A 21,034-nucleotide genomic window follows, 5' to 3' on the forward strand; every position below is an offset into this window, starting at 1 on the left:
CCTTTGAGAAGATGATAAAAGAAAGTATAAACCCAAGTATCCTAGAAAATGAATCCGCACACAAGCTAACCATTTTTCAGGCTATACAGCCTGCAGGAAGCTCATTCACAGATGCCTTGAATATGTGGGGTCTCGGGTTTAGGACACGGTATTTAGATAGAAACTCTGGCGCCATTTCCTCGTCTCTAAAATAAAGGGTAGAATGACATAGGAATCCCTTCACCTGGGAGTAAAGAGCAATAGAGTACACATTTCAGGAACCAACCAACCAATTTAGAGTGCTTATATAGGACATGGGCTGGGTGGGTAACAGAAAAGTTTTGTAGTTACTACAGTAAAAGGAAGATTAAGATTAGAAAATAAAAAAAATGGTCATAGCATTTACTATACCATAACAATTTAAATCCAGAAAGCATGTGCATTTTTCCCTAGCAATTACATCTCTTAAAAAATAATTTTTATTATTGATAGTATTACAGATGTCCCCCATCCTCCACTCCTCTACCTTCCTCCGGCCAGCCCCTCCCCACCCAGGCCTTCACTCCCCTATTGCCAGTGCCCACAGGATATCAGTTCTTGGTGCATCTCTTCGTCCCCCTGCCCCCTCACTGAGGCATGTCAGTCTGTTCCATGCCTCCCTGCTTCGGATCTTATTTTGTTGGTCGATTCATTTTGTCCATTAGCAAAATTCTAAATATTAACAAACGAGACAGGAGAACCAAAGATATCCTGAATATCCTACCAGAAAACCATTAGTTAATATTATAGGAGTTGGATTCAGTACTAATTAAATACCGACTGAATGTTCAAGGCACTAAACAAAGAATTCATAATTTTGTTAAGTTCCATGTGGATAATGCTACAGTAATAAAAATGGATATTAATTTAGATTAAATGTTTCCTTCAATAACTTTATTCTTTAAAAATATATAAATAAATAAGACAGTTCCACTTCTTAGTATGACATTCAAGACGACGACATTTCTATCACCTAAACTACTAGAATGCCTCAATCTCCTGTTCCTTCACCTTTCAATCTAGTGGCAAAACTAAAACAGAATTGAAATTAAGTTGGACTGCGACATAATCGCCAGGCGTAGACACATGAAGTAACAGCCGAGGAATGCGGGGCCCGGAAAAGTGACAGGTGACTACTGCATCTTGCACTCGGGCAGGTCCTTTTCTGAGAAGGCCTGACAAGCACCTGACTGAGGATCCACATTCTCCCCTCCAGCAGCTGGCTCTTCTGAGGAAAGAAAATAAAAAACAGAAGCAATCTTAACAATACAAAACTCAAATACAACTGGAAATGCAAAGGATGTCAAGACAGTGGAGATATGAAAAATGAAACATGGCAACATGATCATTAACATCCTCATGTCCGGTCATGAAAAAGGTATATTTCACTTCATCAGAGACAGAGAAGTTTATTCTCCATTTTCTCATACAATGAATTGTGAGAAAAACCTTGCTGTACATAAAACCAAGGAGTGATAAAGTCTTACTTGATTTCATAAATTTGAGATAAAAAGTGAATCAAACATGGATTAAGTTTGATTTTCCTTTCTCCCATTTTTAGAAAAAAAATGGTGTGCTAAAATAGTAGTGTAGAGCCGAAACCGGTTTGGCTCAGTGGATAGAGCGTCGGCCTGCGGACTGAAAGGTCCCAGGTTCGATTCCGGTCAAGGGCATGTACCTTGATTGCAGGCACATCCCCAGTGGGGGGTGTGCAGGAGGCAGCTGGTTGATGTTTCTCTCTCATCGATGTTTCTAACTCTCTATCTCTCTCCTTTCCTCTCTGTAAAAACTCAATAAAATATATTTAAAAAAAATAGTAGTGTAGAGAATATCGAGACACCTTTGGAAAACTCTGAGCCTTTAAAAGCACTTCAGCTGCATCTATTTGTTTATGAACCGTATACAGTACAGCTGACCCTTGAAGAACAGGTTTGAACTGCGCAGGAAAACTTATACGTAGATTTTTTAAAAAAGTTTTTTTTTATTTTTGAGAGAGAGAAAGGGAGGATAGAAACATCGATGAGAGAGAAACATCATCAGTTGGCTGCCTCCTGTACGCCCTTGCTGGGGAGCAAAACCCCAACTCGGCACTGAGCCTTACTGGCTGGGCTACATGTGGATTTTTTTCAGTGAATAACTATAAATTATTTTCTGTTCTTTATGAGTTTATTAACATTTCATTTTTTCTAGCTTATGTTATTGTAAGAATACAGTATATAATAAATATAACATACAAAATAGGTGATAACTGACTATGTTACCAGTAAGCCTTCCAGTTAACACTAGGTTATTAGTAGCTGTTTCTACAGGAGTCAAAAGTTACTTGGATTTTCGAATGTGCAGGATGGTCAGCACTCCTAAACCCTCACATTGTTCAAGGATCGACTGTAAATCTAGCTTAACTGCTTTGGCCAGTCATCTCAAGTTCTTGGGATAATTTAGATTCCCTTTTATAATTAAAAACTGTCAAAATTCAAAGGAGGCAAGAACATACAATGGAGCCAAGATAGTCTCTTCAATAAATGGTGCTGGGAAAATTGGACAGATATATGCAAGAAAATGAAACTAGACCACCAACTTACACCATACACAAAAATAAACTCAAAATGGATAAAGGACTTAAATGTACGACAGGATACCATAAAAATTCTAGAAGAATCCAAAGGCAAGAAAATCTCAGACATATGCCGAAGCAATTTCTTCACTGATACAGCTCCTAGGGCACTTGAAACTAAAGAAAAAAATGAACAAATGGGACTACATCAAAATAAAAAGCTTCTGCACAGCAAAAGAAACCATCAACAAAACAACGAGAAAACCCACTGTGTGGGAAAACATATTTGCCAATGACATATCTGATAAGGGCCTAATCTCCAAAATTTATAGGGAACTCATACAACTTAACAAAAGAAAGATAAACAATCCAATCAAAAAATGGGCAAAGGACCTAAATAGACACCTTCCAAAAGAGGACATTCAGAAAGCCAAGAGACATATGAAAACATGCTCAAAGTCACTAATCATCCGAGAGATGCAAATCAAAACAGCAATGAGGTACCATCTCACACCTGTCAGACTGGCTATCATCAACAAATCAACAAACGACAAGTGCTGGAGAGGATGTGGAGAAAAAGGAACACTTGTGCACTGCTGGTGGGAATGCAGACTGGTGCAGCCACTATGGAAGACAGTATGGAGTTTCCTTAAAAAACTGAAAATGGAACTCCCATTTGACCCTGTGATCCCACTTCTAGGAATATATCCCAAGAAACCAGAAACACCAATCAGAAAGGATATATGCACCCCTATGTTCATAGCAGCACAATTCACCATAGCTAAGATCTGGAAACAGCCTAAGTGCCCATCAGTAGATGAATGGATTAGAAAACTGTGGTACATCTACACGATGGAATACTATGCTGCTGTAAATAGGAAGGAACTCTTACCATCTGCAACGTCATGGATGGAACTGGAGAGCATTATGCTAAGTGAAATAAGCCAGTCAATAAAGGAAAAATACCACATGATCTCACTCATTCGTGGACAATAGAGACCATTATAAACTTTTGAACAATAATAGATACAGAGGCAGAGCTGCCTCAAACAGATTGTCGAGCTGCAGCGGGAAGGCCGGGGAGGGTTGGGGGGCAGGAGGTAGGGGGGTAAAAAAAAAAAATAGTGTAGGCGGTTTGCAACCCCCATACCTAGCAACACAGAGGGATGGTGGGAGTTTCTTTAAAAGTGCAGGTGTGACTGATGGATTGCCTATGGATTGCAAAATCCATTTCTGCAAGATGCTGAACCCTGCACACTGAGAAGCAGCCTTCCTAGAAGTACAAGCTCCTTTGATAGGAGACAGAGAACCTAGCTTTGCTACCTGACCCCTTAGCCATATGATCCTGATAAATGTTCCCAGGATTTCAATTCCATTCTCTCCTCTCTACAATGGAGGTGTTGTCTACTTGGTCTTAATAAGTTGTTATAAGACAAAAATTCTTTATATAGTGACAAAACCTAATTATTTTTTAATAAGACTTGTTTGCAAGTGACAGAAATCCCAATTAGAAAAAGTATAAGCCAGGAGAGGAATCTCTCATAGAATCAAGTTCAAAAACAAAGCTAGGTTCCAGGAAATCCTAGTAAGGTGACCAATTCATCCCAGTTTGCCTGAAATTTTCCCAGTTTTAGCCCTGAAAGTCCAGTGTCTTAGGAAATGCTTCTGTGCAGGCACACCAGGACAGCTAGTCACCATCCCTCATTGCTGGGTCTTTCTGAGTGTCTGCTTCATTCTTCTCTCTCTGCTGATTAGCCTCTCCATTCTCTCTGTCCACATGTTTAGAACCACAGTCGGTGGCAATTCCGATCTCTAATTTTGTTATCCCCATGACCTAAATAAAGTTTACAATAATCCCAAAAAAAAAAAAAAAAAAACTGTCAAAATTTTTTATACTGTCATTTTACTAATTTAAGTGGGACTATGTCTTTTAATTCTGAATCGGTAAGTTTTTTTGATTTGTATATTCCTCCAGCCTACTCTTTTGTTAATTTCACTGAAAAATAGTACCAGAGGGATCTGTTATTGATGAATAGACTGAAACAGATTTAATTAATTAATTAATTAAATTAATCTCTAGTTGGATTAATTCCTACTATGCCTGTGCTTCAGGCACTGTCAGATAAAGAGAGAAGGGTGGTTATAAAAATTTCTATTTTTCCAAACTCTTCTAAAATAGTGTGTATGTATACAGCAAAAGTTCCATATAAGCGTTAGCTAATGGAAGGTCTTAAATGGTTGTTAAATACTACTCCATGAAGTGAATAGTTTTTATTTTTTTTTATTTATTTTTTTAAAATATATTTTATTGATTTTTCACAGAGAGGAAGGGAGAGAGATAGAGAGTTAGAAACATCGATGAGAGAGAAACATCGATCAGCCGCCTCCTGCACATCTCCCACTGGGGATGTGCCTGCAACCCAGGTACATGCCCTTGACCGGAATCAAACCTGGGACCCTTCAGTCCGCAGGCCGATGCTCTATCCACTGAGCCAAACCGGTTTTGGCGAAGTGAATAGTTTTTTAAAAAATTCAGAACGTTCTGTGTCTTACAATACTCCCAAGAGCATGTTCAGACTGCTGCTGACAGAATTTGGATGTGTGGTTGATGAGAATAGGTTTCTTAGAATAGGTAAGATTTCTTCATCACAAAGCAGAGCTCTCATAAACCCTGACAACCTTTAGTCAGGGCTTTAAGATGATTTGGCAGGTGCCTTTCTTAGTGTGCGATTTTGTTGCTTTAGTTGTCTACAGCTGTGTAATAGGGTATTTCAGACAGGCAGACACACTGTCACACAGGGCTTAGCCCCGCACACCTGGGCACGCTGAATGCCATGTGGTGAGAAACACTACAAGCAACACATTACAGAGCTTCCCTTGCCATGACCCACCTAGTGCAGCACCCTGGGAGTGACCCTTGACACCGCCCCACTCCCTCCCACCAGGCCCCCAGCACTGCTGACTTTACTTCCAGATGCCTACTTCTCTCCACCGCTGGGGCACTTGCCCAAGTCCACACTACTGTCACTCTTGCTGAGGCAACTGTCAGAGTCCTGCTCTTATTCTTTGCTGGTTACCTCACAGCAGAGGTAATGTTTTCAAAATGTGTAATTCATTATGTTCCCTGCCATTATTTAAAATCTTTCAGAGGCTTTCTCCACATGCTTTCAGGAGGGAGTAAAACCCCCTCTGGGTGCTCTAAAAAGCCCACAGCTTGGCTCTTCTCTCTCCCACTTCCCTGACTTCATCCCCACAGGCCAGTGCTCACTGTGCTCTGGCCACCAGTGTCTTTCCAACCTTCCCTGTTGTGGTCCCTCCTACTGATAGGGGACCCATATCTGATAGAGCACCTGAATTAATCTGAAAAATAATCACATTATTTTAAATCTTAGGACACATATATTTATGTGAATAGGGCATTACCTTTTCCTTTCCAAAGCCTGTGCGAAGCGATTGAGGAGGTGACTCAGCTGTGAATCCAGCAAGCAGAACCAATAAGCATGGTCAGACCAGGAGTCAAAACATCATCTCGAAAAATCGAGGAGAACCAAGATGGCGGCATAGGTTAACGCTGGAGTTTGCTGCTTTGAACAACTACTTCAAAAGTGAAACCAAAAAACGGAAGGGACATCACCCAGAACCACAGGGGCGCTGGCTGAGTGGAAGTCCTACAACTAGGAGGAAAGAGAAACGCATACGGACACTCAGAGGAGGCGCAGTGCTGAAGTCAAATTCTGAGGTGCGGAGTGCGCGGAGCGGGCTGGCGGTGGAGGGCGCGGTTGTTGTTTTCAATCGGGAGGGAGTGTAGACTCTGAGCTCCAGATCCGGGCGAGTCTTTAGGGACCCAGACTCAGGCGGGAGAAGCTGGACTGTCTGGCTTCGGTCAGAGCGAGTGCAGCTTTCTCTCCGAGCTTTGCAGCGGGTGCTGGGACTCAGAGAGGCAGAGCCCCTTGGGACAGGACTGAGATCCGCCATAACTGCTCTCTCCGGCCCACGCTGTTGATCCTGTTCGACCCGCCCTGCCCAAGCCCTGCACAGAGGCATTTGCCGGATAGCCTCAGGCAAAGGCTAGATTAGCACCTCCCTAGAGGACAGAAGTTCTCTCACCACTGACACAGCTGAATCTCATAGCCACTTGGCCTGGAGGTCAAACCCTCCCTGGAATTAGCTACAACAATCAAGATTTATCTATAGGACTGCGAACAAAGACCACTAGGGGGTGCACCAAGGAAGCATAACAAAATGCGGAGACAAAGAAACAGGACAAAATTGTCAATGGAAGAAATAGAGTTCAGAACCACACTTTTAAGGTCTCTCAAGAACTGTTTAGAAGCTGCCGATAAACTTAATGAGATCTACACAAAAACTAATAAGACCCTCGATCTTATATTGGGGAACCAACTAGAAATTAAGCACACACGGACTGAAATAACGAATATTATACAGACGCCCGACAGCAGACCAGAGGAGCGCAAGAATCAAGTCAATGATTTGAAATGCGAGGAAGCAAAAAACATCCAACCGGAAAAGCAAAATGAAAAAAGAATCCAAAAATGCGAGGATAGTGTAAGGAGCCTCTGGGACAGCTTCAAGCGTACCAACATCAGAATTATAGGGGTGCCAGAAGATGAGAGAGAGCAAGATATTGAAAACCTATTTGAAGAAATAATGACAGAAAACTTCCCCCACCTGGTGAAAGAAATGGACTTACAGGTCCAAGAAGCGCGGAGAACCCCAAACAAAAGGAATCCAAAGAGGACCACACCAAGACACATCATAATTAAAATGCCAAGAGCAAAAGATAAAGAGAGAATCTTAAAAACAGCAAGAGGAAGAAACTCAGTTACCTACAAGGGAATACCCATACGACTGTCAGCTGATTTCTCAACAGAAACTTTGCAGGCCAGAAGGGAGTGCCAAGAAATATTCAAAGTGATGAATACCAAGAACCTACAACCAAGATTACTTTATCCAGCAAAGCTATCATTCAGAATTGAAGGTCAGATAAAGAGCTTCACAGATAAGGAAAAGCTAAAGGAGTTCATCACCACCAAACCAGGATTATATGAAATGCTGAAAGGTATCCTTTAAGAAGAGGAAGAGGAAGAAAAAAGGTAAAGATACAAATTATGAACAACAAATATGCATCTATCAACAAGTGAATCTAAGAATCAAGTGAATAAATAATCTGATGAACAGAATAAACTGTTGATTATAATAGAATCAGGGACATAGAAAGGGAATGGACTGACTATTCTTGGGGGGGGGAAGGGGTGTGGGAGATGTGGGAAGAGACTGGACAAAAATCGTGCACCTATGGATGAGGACAGTGGGTGGGGAGTGAGGGCGGAGGGTAGGGCGGGAACTGGGAGGAGGGGAGTTATGGGGGGGAAAAAAAAGGAACAAATGTAATAATCTGAACAATAAAGATTTAATTTAAAAAAAAAAAAAACATCATCTCAGCAACATCATCTCATCGCCTGATGTCTACAATAGCTGATGTCTGTGGACCCCCAGGGCTGCAGGTAGCACTAGCCCCTTCCCCTTTATAATCCTGTCCCCTGTACCTTGCTGGGAAGGCAGGATTTGATGCTTGTAAGGGCCCTGTCTTCTTGGTTGGCTGGCCTTTTCAATAAACGCCTAATATGATTCAACCCTGCCTTCGTTATCTGACACAGGGACAGGCAGCCCAAGCCCAACTGGGGTTTCCTGGTAACACTACCCTGGGGCTGTCACTGTTCCATCTGCCTGAATGCTTTTCCTTCTCCTCTTTGTTAAGCTAACTCACATTAACCTCTTAGATTTCAGTTCCCTTCTTCAAGGAAGACTGCCTTAACATTCATGGAACAAAAACCTATGATAAGCCTTAGAGTCTGGTGCACTCTTAGAATTTCACCCTTTGTGGGTTACTTGATTCCCAACTATACCTCCTATTAGACTGCAAACTCCAGTGGGCAGGGACCATGTCTGGCTTTGCTCATCTACGTACCATCGGGGTCTAATGTGTGGCACATAGTTGGTCAAAATATTGTTTACTGAATGACTTAATAAGTAAATGATACAAGCCAATGAATATAATGCTATTGGGACTACTGGCCCACTGAATAAATGAGAAAGTCTTTTTCAGTAAGTTCTGTATATAGGGTAGTGTCTTTATGTCCTTGAGAGAGTTGCTTTGTCTATCTTTGGGAAAAGCTTGAGGGTTTAAGAGGCAGAATAAAGTCTTCACTTGGAGTGACTGGACCTCAGTGCTGGGCTTTGGAGAAACTCTCACAAAGGCAGCAAATGAAGGCTGTGCACATCACCGGCTCACCTCCTTCTCGTCAAAACTTGCCCTATGGGGCCACATAGTACAGTTAAGTCCCAACTGTTACCCCTGACTCCCAAGGAACCAGTACATATTTACCCACCTGGACAAAGGCCTAAACCTGAGTTATCAAAATAGCGAACTGGATGGGGTACTGGAAAGGACTTCGACCGGCTGTCAAAAAACCGAGATTTTGGTGATTCCTTTGGCACAGGATCTTGTAAATTCTGCTCCTTGCACTGAGAAGGTGTTCGGTGTCTCTTTTCAGAAGCTGTTCTTTTTGGAGTCTTTGGAGAATTCTCACAAGTTACATCTTTGAGAGCCTCATTGGAAAGATGATGATTATTGCTTAAATGGGGGGGAGGGGGGGAAGAGGAAGGGAAAGAAGACTGTAAGACTACAACAAACAAGATTCCTAAATTGGATTTCGTTATAGACCTCCAGTAGCCAGAGATGCTACCTGATCTCACCAGGCCCCAGCTTCAAATCCTGTAGTGGAGGTCATCTTCCTATTACATCTAGGATACCACCCAAACTTCCTCAGAATGATCTATGAGGGCCTGTGGAATCTAGTACCCATGGCACCTCATCTTGCATTTGTCTCATTCTCTATGCTCTGGCCACAGTGGATGTCTTTCAGTTCCACCTAACTGGTTATTCTTTCTCACTCACAGCTTGTGCACAAGCTGTTCTGTGGGCCCGGGAGGCTTACCTATCTCTCCTTTCATCCAGCTCAACTTGTACTCATTATCCAGATTTATTCATAGATTAGTCTCTTCATCACCAGCCCTCTTTATCACTTAAAGTTTGATCCCTCTGGTAAATTCTTTCATTTGTTTAACACTCATTAGAAAGAATTAGTTATTTGTGTAATTATTTGATGCCTACTTTTCTTCTACTATATCATTAGTAGACTAGAGGCCCGGTGCATGAAATTTTGTGCACTGGGGGTGGGGGTGTCCCCTCAGCCTGGCCTGCACCCTCTCACAGCCTGGGACTCCTCGCTCCTTATTGCCCACCTTCAGTGGAGGCGGGAGAGGCTCTCACCACCACCACTGCACTTGCCAGCCGTGAGCCCGGCTTCTGGCTGAGCAGCACTCCCCCTGTGGGAACACACTGACCACCAGGGGGAAGCTCCTGGTTTGAGTGTCTGCGCCCTGGTGGTGTGTATAGTGACTGGTGGTTCCCTCGTTTGGTCTATTTGCATATTAGGGTTTTAGTATACAGGATTAGCATAGGATTCTAATCTTTGGTAGAAGCCAAATAAGTTTGTTAAAACTGCTTGTAAAGTAAAAGGAAGCAGGTTACAAAAATGGCCCTAAGGAGTCCTCTATTGAGTAAGGCCTTATGACTTTGGTATATAGACATGCAGTATATTTAAGCTGCCCCCTCAAAGATCTCTGTTCACATCTTGGTTCTTGGTTTAGTCAAAAAGAGGTCAGTTGACTGATAGTAAACATCTGGACTAGTGTTACCATATTCTTATTCCTTTTAAAGAAGACACATTACATGAACTCTAAAAATTACTTTCCCCATGTTTGAAGGGTTGCTAATTGCAAAAAACATATATGTATGGATATATACTTTCCTCCCCTGCATGTAACAGCCATAAACATAATTTCTGTACCATGTAAGCAGCTCTTACCTTAATGGTTCATTCTTTTGGTGTATTAGCTGTTCATTTTGCTGCTTCAATTTAGAAATTTCCTTTTTTAGTCGTACATTTTCACTTTTCAAAATAAGAGCTTTTGTGCTTTGTACAATGCCACTGCCACCCCCACATGTGAGGGGTTTATTGGAAGGTTTAGAATCATTAACTTCTAGTCCAACTGTGGGAGGCAAATAAAGGAAACATTACCAAATGCAATAAGTCATTCTAAAACCCAACACGTCTCAACCACCATCTCCCTGGAAATCATCCTTGAATTTCTTCTTCTACTTGACTTCCAGTGCCTGTTCCATCATCAATTCTAAATATCTCTATATTCTTCCTGCTGTTCTCCATCCACCAATTTTGCTACCATAATCCTGCTGAAGCCTTTCCCCATAACTGCACAGCAGCAACCCTCTCTAATTAGAGTTGTCCTCCACTGATCTATCTCTTGCATCAGAGGAATCACCTGAAGGGCTTCTTCCAACACAGAATGTGTGTGTGGGGCCCACCCCAGCCACTCAGTGCACTGTAAATACTCAACACACACTTGTTAACTAAACAAACCTTAGAATTATGTTAAAGCATATATTATCCTATACTCTACACTATATGTATAAAAAAAGTGGTATGAGGAATTGTTTTGTAAATTTTAGGTAAAACTGCATAAAAATGTGAGTAGCTTAGAATAGTCCACTAAATAATTAGAAACAATCACTGATAATTATAAAAGGGGTAAAGTGTGAAGATACTCAATGTCCATTTTCTTTTGAATTATTTTGATTTCAGGAACAAGGTATACTTAAAAATCACTTACTATTCAAGAACTATTATCCTGACCCTAATGTCACAACAAAGAGACCCCGTTCTATTTTTACCCATTGAAGTTTCCCATATAGGAGCTGCAATAGGCAGTAGGGACATTCAACTAAATTATGTTCTAGACAATATCTTTAACACTATCTATAATTTCTTTTTTAAGTAAACAGACAATACACACAAATATCATCTTACATTTGCCTGACATTTAGAATATTCAGTGTGCTTTCATACACCACTTTTAGCGTGATCCTCACAACATGTGTACACACGTATGCTAGAAGGTCAGGTGTGGTCCCCTCGATTTCTCACAGCCATTAAGTGAGGGAAATCAGCTGATTGACCTTCCCCTGACATTGCTTGGTATATTATATGAAGCTGCCCTAAGAACTGTTCAGCATTCTCTCTTGGAAGATGAAACACAAGAGATAGGGATATGGAATAAAGTATAGTTTGAGGAATGTATATGCAGAAATTTGATTATTAGATTTGATAACTATACCTAAGATATTTTAAAGAGTTTACAAGTAAGCATAAACCCTATATTTTCAGTATTAAGAACAAGTAGGATATATACTTATTTGTATTATGCACTGATTATATTTTACTATGTATAATATTAAAATCTATTAAGATATGTTTGGATTTTTATTGGGAAGGTACTTCTATCTTGATAGTTAAGTCATTCTTTTATAGTACTGAAAATCTTCCCTAATATGTAAAGATCTGATAATGCAATGGTAAAATTAATATTTTTCAAGAACCTATAATGGGTAAACAGCTGACATTATAGGAGATGTCACAAGAGAAATATAATTGCAATAAATTCATTTTAAAAGCAGTTCTTTCTAAATTAGTGATTTGTTCTTGACTATCACATATATAATAGTAGTTCTCAAACTGTGTAAGTGCATTGAGAAGTAAAATGAACAGGACCTGGAAATACCAGCAGTTTCTACTTACTTGAGGTATCTTGGGCTTGTTGATTTCTTCTAAGATTTTCTCTCAATACCCTTATAGCTTCTTTTTGATATTCTACAGTGGCTTTTGTAGAAGCTATTCTAATAAAAACAACAATAAATATATATATATATATATATAAGAACCCAGCAACTAACTTTTAATAGAAGAATAAACAGACCTGCTGACAAGAATTTTCTATTAAGGTGTATCACACTGACATAATACCCTGGTATCATGCACTTTGTAGCTATAATACCATCAAATTGGAAGTATCCTGTTTGCTTTCAGGGGCAATGATTTAACATTGAGAAACCAGCCTTTTAAATTTGTGGAAGCTCAGTAGCTATTAATTGGATATTAGTTTCATTAAAACCAGTAGTGTTATCAATGGAAGGCTGATTAGAATGCATAAAGATTCAGAGTGCTATCTTTTGGCACAAATTTATATATATTATCATTAAATATTTATTAAAGATTTATAGGAAGAATAAAGTGTTAGAAATCAGAAGGGGTCTTCAGAAATCTTCTAGTACAAATCTATCATTTTATTAATTATTACTGAGGAGCAGAGAGATTAAACAACTTGCAAATTGATATATTAATAAATGGCAACATTATATTTCTAATTCAGGTTACCCAACTTTCTTTTAATGTTATCTTCATCATGCTGTACCACAATGAACTTGAGGCACGCTAGTATGTGCAGTACCATACATAGATAAAGCAACAACAAGAGGACATGTTTTTGAGCGCTAGGTACTATAATTTCAAAGGAATTACAGGGTGTGGTAAAAGTAGGTTTACAGTTGTGAATATGGGAAACAGTTTATTCCTGTAATACTAATTATTGTATTATTTTCCATATGAAAAACTGTGAATCTACTTTGGCTCCACCCTATACAACCTTTACATAAAAACACAATAGGAAGAACAAATGAAACTGAGAAGCAACAGAAACCTTAGTCAAACAGCTAAATACACATTTACATACACATACACATTTTTAAAAAAAAATCCTCATCTGAGGATTTAAAAAAATGTATTTTTATTGATTTCAGAGAGGAAGGGAGAGAGAGATAGAAACTTCAATGATGAGAAAGAATCATTTGATTGGCTGCCTCCTGCATGCTACACACAGGGGATCAATCAAGCCCTCAACTTGGGCATGTGTCCTGACCAGGAATAGAATCATGTCCTCCTGGTTCATAGGTCCACGCTCAATCACTGACCCACACTGGCTGGGCAGGATTTTTTTAAATTGATTCTGAGAGGAAGGGAGAAAGGACAGGGGGAGGGGGGAATGGAGACAGAGAGAGGGGGGGGGGGGAGAGAGAGAAGAGGAAGGAGGAGGAGGAGGAGGAGGAGGAGGAGGAGGAGGAGGAGAAGGAGGAGGAGGAGGAGGAGGAGGCGGAGGAGGAGGAGAAGGAGAAGGGGGAGGAGGAGGAGGAGAAGGAGGAGGAGGAGGAGGAGGAGGAGGAGGGGGAGGAGGAGAAGGAGAAGGAGGAGAAGGGGGAGAAGGAGAAGGAGAAGGAGGAGAAGGAGAAGAAGGAGGAGGAGGAGGAGGAGGAGGAGGAGAAGGAGGAGGAGGAGGAGGAGGAGGAGGAGGAGGAGGAGGAGGAGGAGGAGGAGAAGGAGGAGAAGAAGAAGGAGGAGGAGGAGGAGGAGGAGGAGGAGGAGGAGGAGGAGGAGGAGGAGAAGAAAAGAGAGAAGAGAGGTAGAAACATTGATGTGAGAAACATCAGTTATCTCAATCAATTGCCTGCTCAGCAAACTAGGTATGCATGGTGCCCTGACCAGAATCGAATCTGAAACCCTTGGGTTGTACGGGATGGTGCTACAACCAACTTAGCAACCTGCCAGGGCCACACACGCACCTTCTTAACATTCACTTTCAAGCATAAAAAGGCCATTTTAAGCTACTGATATGTGATTAAGCAGGAAGCATCCAAACACAGAGTGTGTTAGTAATTGGTCAGAATTGTGCTTACTTTTAAAAATCTTTGCGTATATAATGAGAATTTAACAACTTAAAACCCTGTGGTTGTTTGTATTCATTTAAAAAAAGCCATAACAACAATATTTTCAAAAGTTAACTAATGAAAAGAAATATATCATTTGGAAAGAAAATTTAAGATAGTAAAGTCATGTTCAATTAAGGCAAGGACATACTCCTTTTCAAGCTCCTTGACAATTTTCATATTCTCTAGATCTGTTTTCACCAGCTTCATTTTGAGATCTTCAATTTCTTCTTTATAGGGTTTGGCTCCTAAAGCAACTTTGTCCTTTTTTATAGAAAAGAAAGATATAAGTTTAGAGAAGTTTCACTTTATTGGTAGGAACATTTTCAAACAGCAAACTCTACATATATGAAAAATGGGAAAGGCACAAATTTGAACCCTAAAATGAATAATAAATAGATATTTGATGTGAAGTATATTTGAAGCTATTGGAAACTAGTGTGTAGAGAACATATGAAGAATTTTATTTCTTAAAACAAATTATTTCCCCAATTAAAAAACAGTAACTACAAAATAAAACACAAAAGTTGAAAATAAAGAAATGGGTATAGAAATGAAACAAAGTTATGAAAATGAAACAAAAAAAACCATCAGAAATTATAAAAATAGAATTGAATTCAAGCCACAAAGTATTATATAGCATTGTATTCAAAGATGGTTCAATCCAGTGACATAAATATATCTACTTTCCACTCAGAAACAAATTATCCTATCTAATAAAGAGGCAATATGCAAATTGACTATCACTCCAACACACAAGATGTCCACCACAAGATGGCCAACAGGGGAGGGCAGTTGTGAGCTATCAGGTCAACAGGGGAGGGACCAGGCCTGAAAGGGAGGCCTGAAAGTTGGGGGTGACCAAGATGGCAGAGGAGGGCAGTAAGGGGTGACTGGGCCAGCAGGGGAGCAGTTAGGAGTCTATCATGCTGGCAGGGAAGTGGTTAGGGGTTGATCAGACTGGCAGGCAGAAGTAGTTAGGGGCAATCAGACAGGCAGGCAGGTGAGTGGTTGAAAGCCAGCAGTCCTGGATTGTGAGAGAGATGTCCGACTGCCCGTTTAGGCCCAATGGGATCGGGCCTAAACAGGCATTCGGACATCCCTCGAGGGGTTCCAGATTGGAGAGGGTGCAGGCTGGGCTGAGGGACACCCTCCCCCCACCCCATGCATGAATTTCGTGCACCAGGCCTCTAGTTCATATATAAATACATACATATAGAATTCTTTTTTTAATGAATGTCTCATTGAACAAATGTTAAGTAATAAAAAGAGTACACATTCTTTTTTGTTGTTGTTAATCCTCACCTGAGGATATTTTCCCATTGATTTTTAGAGAGAGTGGAAGGGAGGGAGGGAGACAGAAAGAGAAATATCCATTTGAGAAAGACACATCAATTGGTTGCCTCCCGCATGTGCCCCAACCAAGGCTGGGATAGAGCCTGCACTTGAGATATGTGCCCTTGGCCAGAATTGATCCCAGAACCCTTCAGTCCATGGGCCAATGTTCTTTCCACTGAGCCAAACCAACTAGGGAAGAGCACACATGTTTTACTTCTTTCTAATTAACTGAAATGACACGACACTGGAGCCAGAATAGCAAACTTAAATGTCTATTAGGGCCAGACTCAAGTAGCAGAAGTGTGAGAAGTGGCTGGAGCTAAAACAAAAGGGAGTGGGTTAAGGATGTGATAAATGAGGATGTGTTGTGTAAAAAACACTGAAATGTTCAAGTTAAAAAACACTGAAATGACTGTTATTTCTAAAGAACATAGGTCAGATTCAGCCCATAGGCTACTGGCTAATAGGTAGACTCACTAAGTAGGGCATTAAAATAGAAAAAATAATTTTTCAAAGTGTACTTATCTTATAAGGAGTGTTAAATATTAAGAAGCATTTTTGAAAAATGAGCACACATCTTAAATTATTAAAAATATCTATTTCTTTTAAAATTTTTTCTAGAAAGATATAAATAATCATTATTATATTCCTGTATTTCATTTCTAAGTTGTTACTTGCTTTTTCAAAGCCTGAGTATTGAATTTGAGACATACCTAGCTAATAGGAAGTTGAAGTAAAAGCCTGGGTTCCCAAATGATCTGCCAAATTCAACAGTAAAAGGAAAAAAACAACCCCTCTTATTTATGAATTTGTGAAGTTACCTGAAGTTCTTGGGTCATTTCTTTTGTTTTCTCAAGACATTTATTTGATTCATTAACTTGTGCTTGTAGTTTTGATATTACATCATAAGTCATCTGAAGTTCTTTCTGCATGTTTATACTCTTGCCTTCCTTATGCATAGCACGTTCTTTAGCTTCATGCAGTGAAGCTTCCAGCTCTTGAATTTTCTATAAAAAAAAGACACATATCAGAAAATTGGACAGGTACATGCGAAAACATGAAACTAGACCACAAACTCTCACTAAACACAATAAACTCAAACTGAATAAAAGACTTAAATTAAATGTAAGTCATGAAACCATAAAAAGCCTAGAAGGAAACATAGGCAATAAAATCTTAGATATCTTGTGTAATAATATTTTTGTTTATATATCTCATAGGGCAAAGGGAACAAAGAAAAAAAACAAACAAATGGCACTACATCAAACTAATAAGGTTCCACACAGCAAAAACACAAAAAGCAAAAACAAACAAAAAAAATCCATAAAAAACCAGCAACAAAATGAAAAGGGAACCCACTGTATGGGTGGACATATTTGCCAATGATACATCTGATAAGGGGTTAATTCCCCAAATATATAAAGAACTTCTACAACTCGCCTGGCTGGCTGGCTCAGCGGTTGAGTGTTGACCTGTGAATGAGGAAGTCACAGTTCGATTCTAGTTAGGGCACATGCCCGGGTTGCGGGTTCCCCAGTGTGGGGCATGCAGGAGGCAGCGAATCAATGATTCTCATTATTGACGTTTTTATCTTTCTCTCCCTCTCCCTTCCTCTCTGAAATCAATTAAATATATATAAACTTATACAACCCAACACCAAGAAGACAATCCAATGAAAAAATGGGCAAAGGAAACAAATAGACACTTCTCCAAAGAGGACATACAGATGGCTGATAGACATATGAAAAAGTGTTCAATGTCACTAATCATCAGAGTGATGTAAATTAAAACCTCAGGCCTATCAGAATGGTTATCATCAATAAATCAAACAAGCCTATCACACACACACACACACACACACACACACACACACACACACACACACAAAGACTGGTCCATGTTCCTTAATTGATGTATTCAATAGTATAATTCTGCTCTGAAATGTTGTATGAGATCTTTAACTTTGTGATGAAGCTGCAAATTGAAAAATATAAAAAATTAACATACCTCTGTGATTGGCTGTGTGTCTCTCGATGTAACATGAAGATTCTTATCGTCTTGTGTAGTAGGATTAGCAAGGGCACCAGGTGTCCGAGAGATCTTCAAAGTTTGGTAGTTTTTAAACAGTTTTTCATTTTCCTCTTTCATTGATTTCAGGTCAAGTTCCCATTCTTTGGCTAAAGTAGCATTTCTTTCCTCAAATTCTGTTGATTCATTCAGTATAGTCTATTGAATAGTAAAAATACCATTATAACTATAAAGCAAATTACATACTTAAAAGAAAAAAAACCCTATGAAAAATATTAGAATTCTAGGACAAGATATTAGTATATGTTGAAATTCATTTTCCAAACATTCTAGAACAGTTTGTGAAGAACATAAAAGAATGTAAACATTCTTTTTTATTTTTAATATTTTTATTGATTTTAGAGAGAGAAAAAGGGAGAGGGGGAGGGAGGGAGGGGGAGAGGGAGAAGTAGAAGTAGAGGGAGAGGGAGAGAGGGAGGGAGAGAAGAAGGTGGGGGGAGAGAGAGAGAGAGAGAGAGAGAGAGAGAGAGAGAGAGAGAGAGACATTGATATGAGAGCCTAGTATTCATCGACTGCCTCCCGCCTGCACCCCAACTGGGGATCAAACTCCCAACCTAGGCATGTGCCCTGAGCAGGAATCGAACCAGTGGTGACCTTTCAGTGCATGGGATGATGCTCAATCAACTGAGCCACACTGGCCAGGACAATAAACATTCTTTGTGGTTTGCATTGGTTCCTAACATTTTAGATGATGTTGGATGTTGAGGAGAATAAAAGAAGGTTAAGGACTGGAGAGGATTATATTTATTTGTAAAACACTAGAGGCCTGGTGCACAACATTCATGCACTGGGGCGCAGGGGTCCCTCAGCCCGGCCTATGCCCACTTGCAGTCCAGAACCCCTTGGTGGACATCCCCTTAGGGGTTCTTAGTGTTGCCACAGAGAGGGGAGAGGCTCCCAGCACCACCGCTGCGCTAACCAGCTGTGAACCTGGCTTCTGGCTGAGCAGTGCTCTCCCTGTGGGAGTGTACTGACCACCAGGGGGAAGCTCCTGCATTGAGGGGAATAACAATCAATACTGTCTTTTACATTGAAGGATAACTAACTCTGAAATTACTCACCCTTTCTTTTGTTAATTCCTATAGGATATTCTTTTTGCTCTCATCACAAATGGCTTATTGGTCATTCTGTCAGACCTGCATCCTAAATTAGTTGTATTCTTACTGGTACCCTGGACTTCCCTTGGCACTGGACTACCGACCTCACACCATAGAAAGTTACCAATTCCTACTGTCAGGGTGCTGACAGACGCCTCATCTCCATGCTGACTCACATGGTAGAAATCCCCCATATTACAAAAAACTCTGAATTATACGGAGTTTTTCTAAACATTGGTTTTATTCTTTTCTCTATTGGTTGCGGACTTTTTAACTATCCATTTAACAGTATCTATATTTCAATGTAACTTAAATAGTTTTCATTTGAAATCGAAGTGTTAAGAACTACCCAAACACACGAAATTAAAAAACCAATCTTAAAAGCTACATACTCTAGCACCCTTAGCTCCAATTGCATATATAAGAAGCAACTTTCTGATTACTACGTGTCTTATCTGATATATATAAAGCAGGGATTCCTTCAAAAAACAGAATATTCTGATCAGTGGAAGGTATAACAAATTAATAAACTGATCTTAAGCAAGGCTGGTTCTTATGCATCAATCTACCAGGCTGATCAACTTGGGAACAATGATACAAACTACATTTTCAAACCTCAAGTTGAAGGACAGAGCATATGGTAGTGACCCACTAGATGAAAAGCACATGAGGCCTCACGAGAGTAGCTTTCCAGACTTGTCTATGGCCGCACCACAACGCACGTCTCCCCGTGTCTGAGGCTACTTAGGGAAAGGGCTCAGTTCCTACAGAAGCAGTGAAAAGCGAGGAAAGAAAGGAGAGTGACAAGAGGATTCACGATTTCACAAGTGGGAAGTGGTATCACACACCCATGTTTTGTTACCTTCTTTACAAGTTGGTAGATTTATCTTAAGGAAGCATAATGTTAGAGGAAGAACATGTTCTACATAGTCAATTTCCCCCCCCCCCCACAAATAAGTGAAAGAAAACATACTTAAAAATCCGGTTGCTCTAAGTCCTTTTAAGAATGAGGTAGAACAATTAAAGCACACAACGAAAAGAATAGGTAGCACAATAAAAACTGCTACTTACAATTATTCTGTTATTATAGAACTTATTCACTTGAAAAATCCTATCGTTTTCTTTCTGGATTCCACTTTTAAGCTTTTCTATATCAAAATGAGTATTCAACCACTCTCCCAAAAAGTGGGTTATCTCTTTCCTATTACTGAGTACTTGTTGAAATTCAGCCTTTATGATGTGGGAGTCACCTTCTGAAAAATCTTTGAGAATTTCCTGTGTTAAAAAGTAAGCAGTAAATTCATGAACATTGGGGAAATTTTTATCTAAATATCACACAAATATCATAAAAAGAGGAAAATATCTTACTGAACTCTCACTCTTGATATTTTTGAAGTAAATATAATTCTAGTTCTTCTAATAATATTAGAAATAAAATTCTAGTCTAAAACTTTATTTTAGTTATTTGAATAAAATTTTGGCAGTATAGGCTACATAACAGAGGCATGCCCACAAATTCTGCCTGTTAGAATTGAAATCTGTCAAAACTATAAATCTGTGACTAATAATATGTGAAGTGCTTTTGGATATCACTTTTCTGTGCATATAGCAAGATGTACATGCACGTTAGGAATTAGATGCTAGCCTCACACTTCTGGCCGAGAGCAAACATTCCATGTGCAGCTGTTACAATAAAAATGTTTCCTACTCCTAGTCACAGGTCTAGGAAGCGTTAGATGGCACTTAGAAACTTATTCTGGGGTTCCACGAATTCCCACTTGCTGATATTGTTACATTTTTTCTGAATCAGCTGAGTTCTGAAAGGAGGCTCCTCTATGACTTGGTACTCTTTACATCTGGCCAGCTGATATTCTGTAGCTTATTTTTAATTTTTGGTAAATGAAAATGCCTCTAAGCACATGAAAAGGTACCTACTTGCTAAAAAAGGCTCAAAATCTAATTAAATCCATTTAAAATAAATTATACCTGAATATGTAGATCCACCTTCTGGCTCAATTTGAGGTCCCTTAATTCTCTGGATGATACATCATAACCTTGGGGAAGGTGTTCAAGTTGACTTATCAGCTCATTTTGTTTTTCCACTTCATCAATGAAAACCATTTCAAATTTATTGATGGATTCGTGCTGTTCTTTCTTTATCATTATAACATTGCTTAAAGC

General features: G+C 39.8%; 1 protein-coding gene across 1 annotated transcript; it reads right to left on the reverse strand.

Moving 5' to 3' along the window:
- Nucleotides 1–522: 522 nt before the first annotated feature.
- LOC132214355 (centromere-associated protein E-like) lies at nucleotides 523–21,033 on the reverse strand. The gene is made up of 9 exons (XM_059661489.1): nucleotides 20,840–21,033; nucleotides 19,925–20,128; nucleotides 17,676–17,894; nucleotides 16,490–16,675; nucleotides 14,482–14,594; nucleotides 12,313–12,410; nucleotides 10,525–10,708; nucleotides 8,983–9,227; nucleotides 523–1,246 (listed from the first exon to the last, which is right to left on the reverse strand). The coding sequence occupies exons 1-9, from the start codon at nucleotides 21,014–21,016 to the stop codon at nucleotides 1,152–1,154; spliced, it is 1,521 nt and encodes a 506-aa protein (XP_059517472.1). The 5' UTR covers nucleotides 21,017–21,033; the 3' UTR covers nucleotides 523–1,151.
- Between the last annotated feature and the right edge of the window lies 1 nt (nucleotide 21,034).

The sequence above is a fragment of the Myotis daubentonii genome, chromosome 1, assembly GCF_963259705.1.
Source record: "Myotis daubentonii chromosome 1, mMyoDau2.1, whole genome shotgun sequence".
Taxonomy (NCBI): Eukaryota; Metazoa; Chordata; class Mammalia; order Chiroptera; family Vespertilionidae; genus Myotis; species Myotis daubentonii.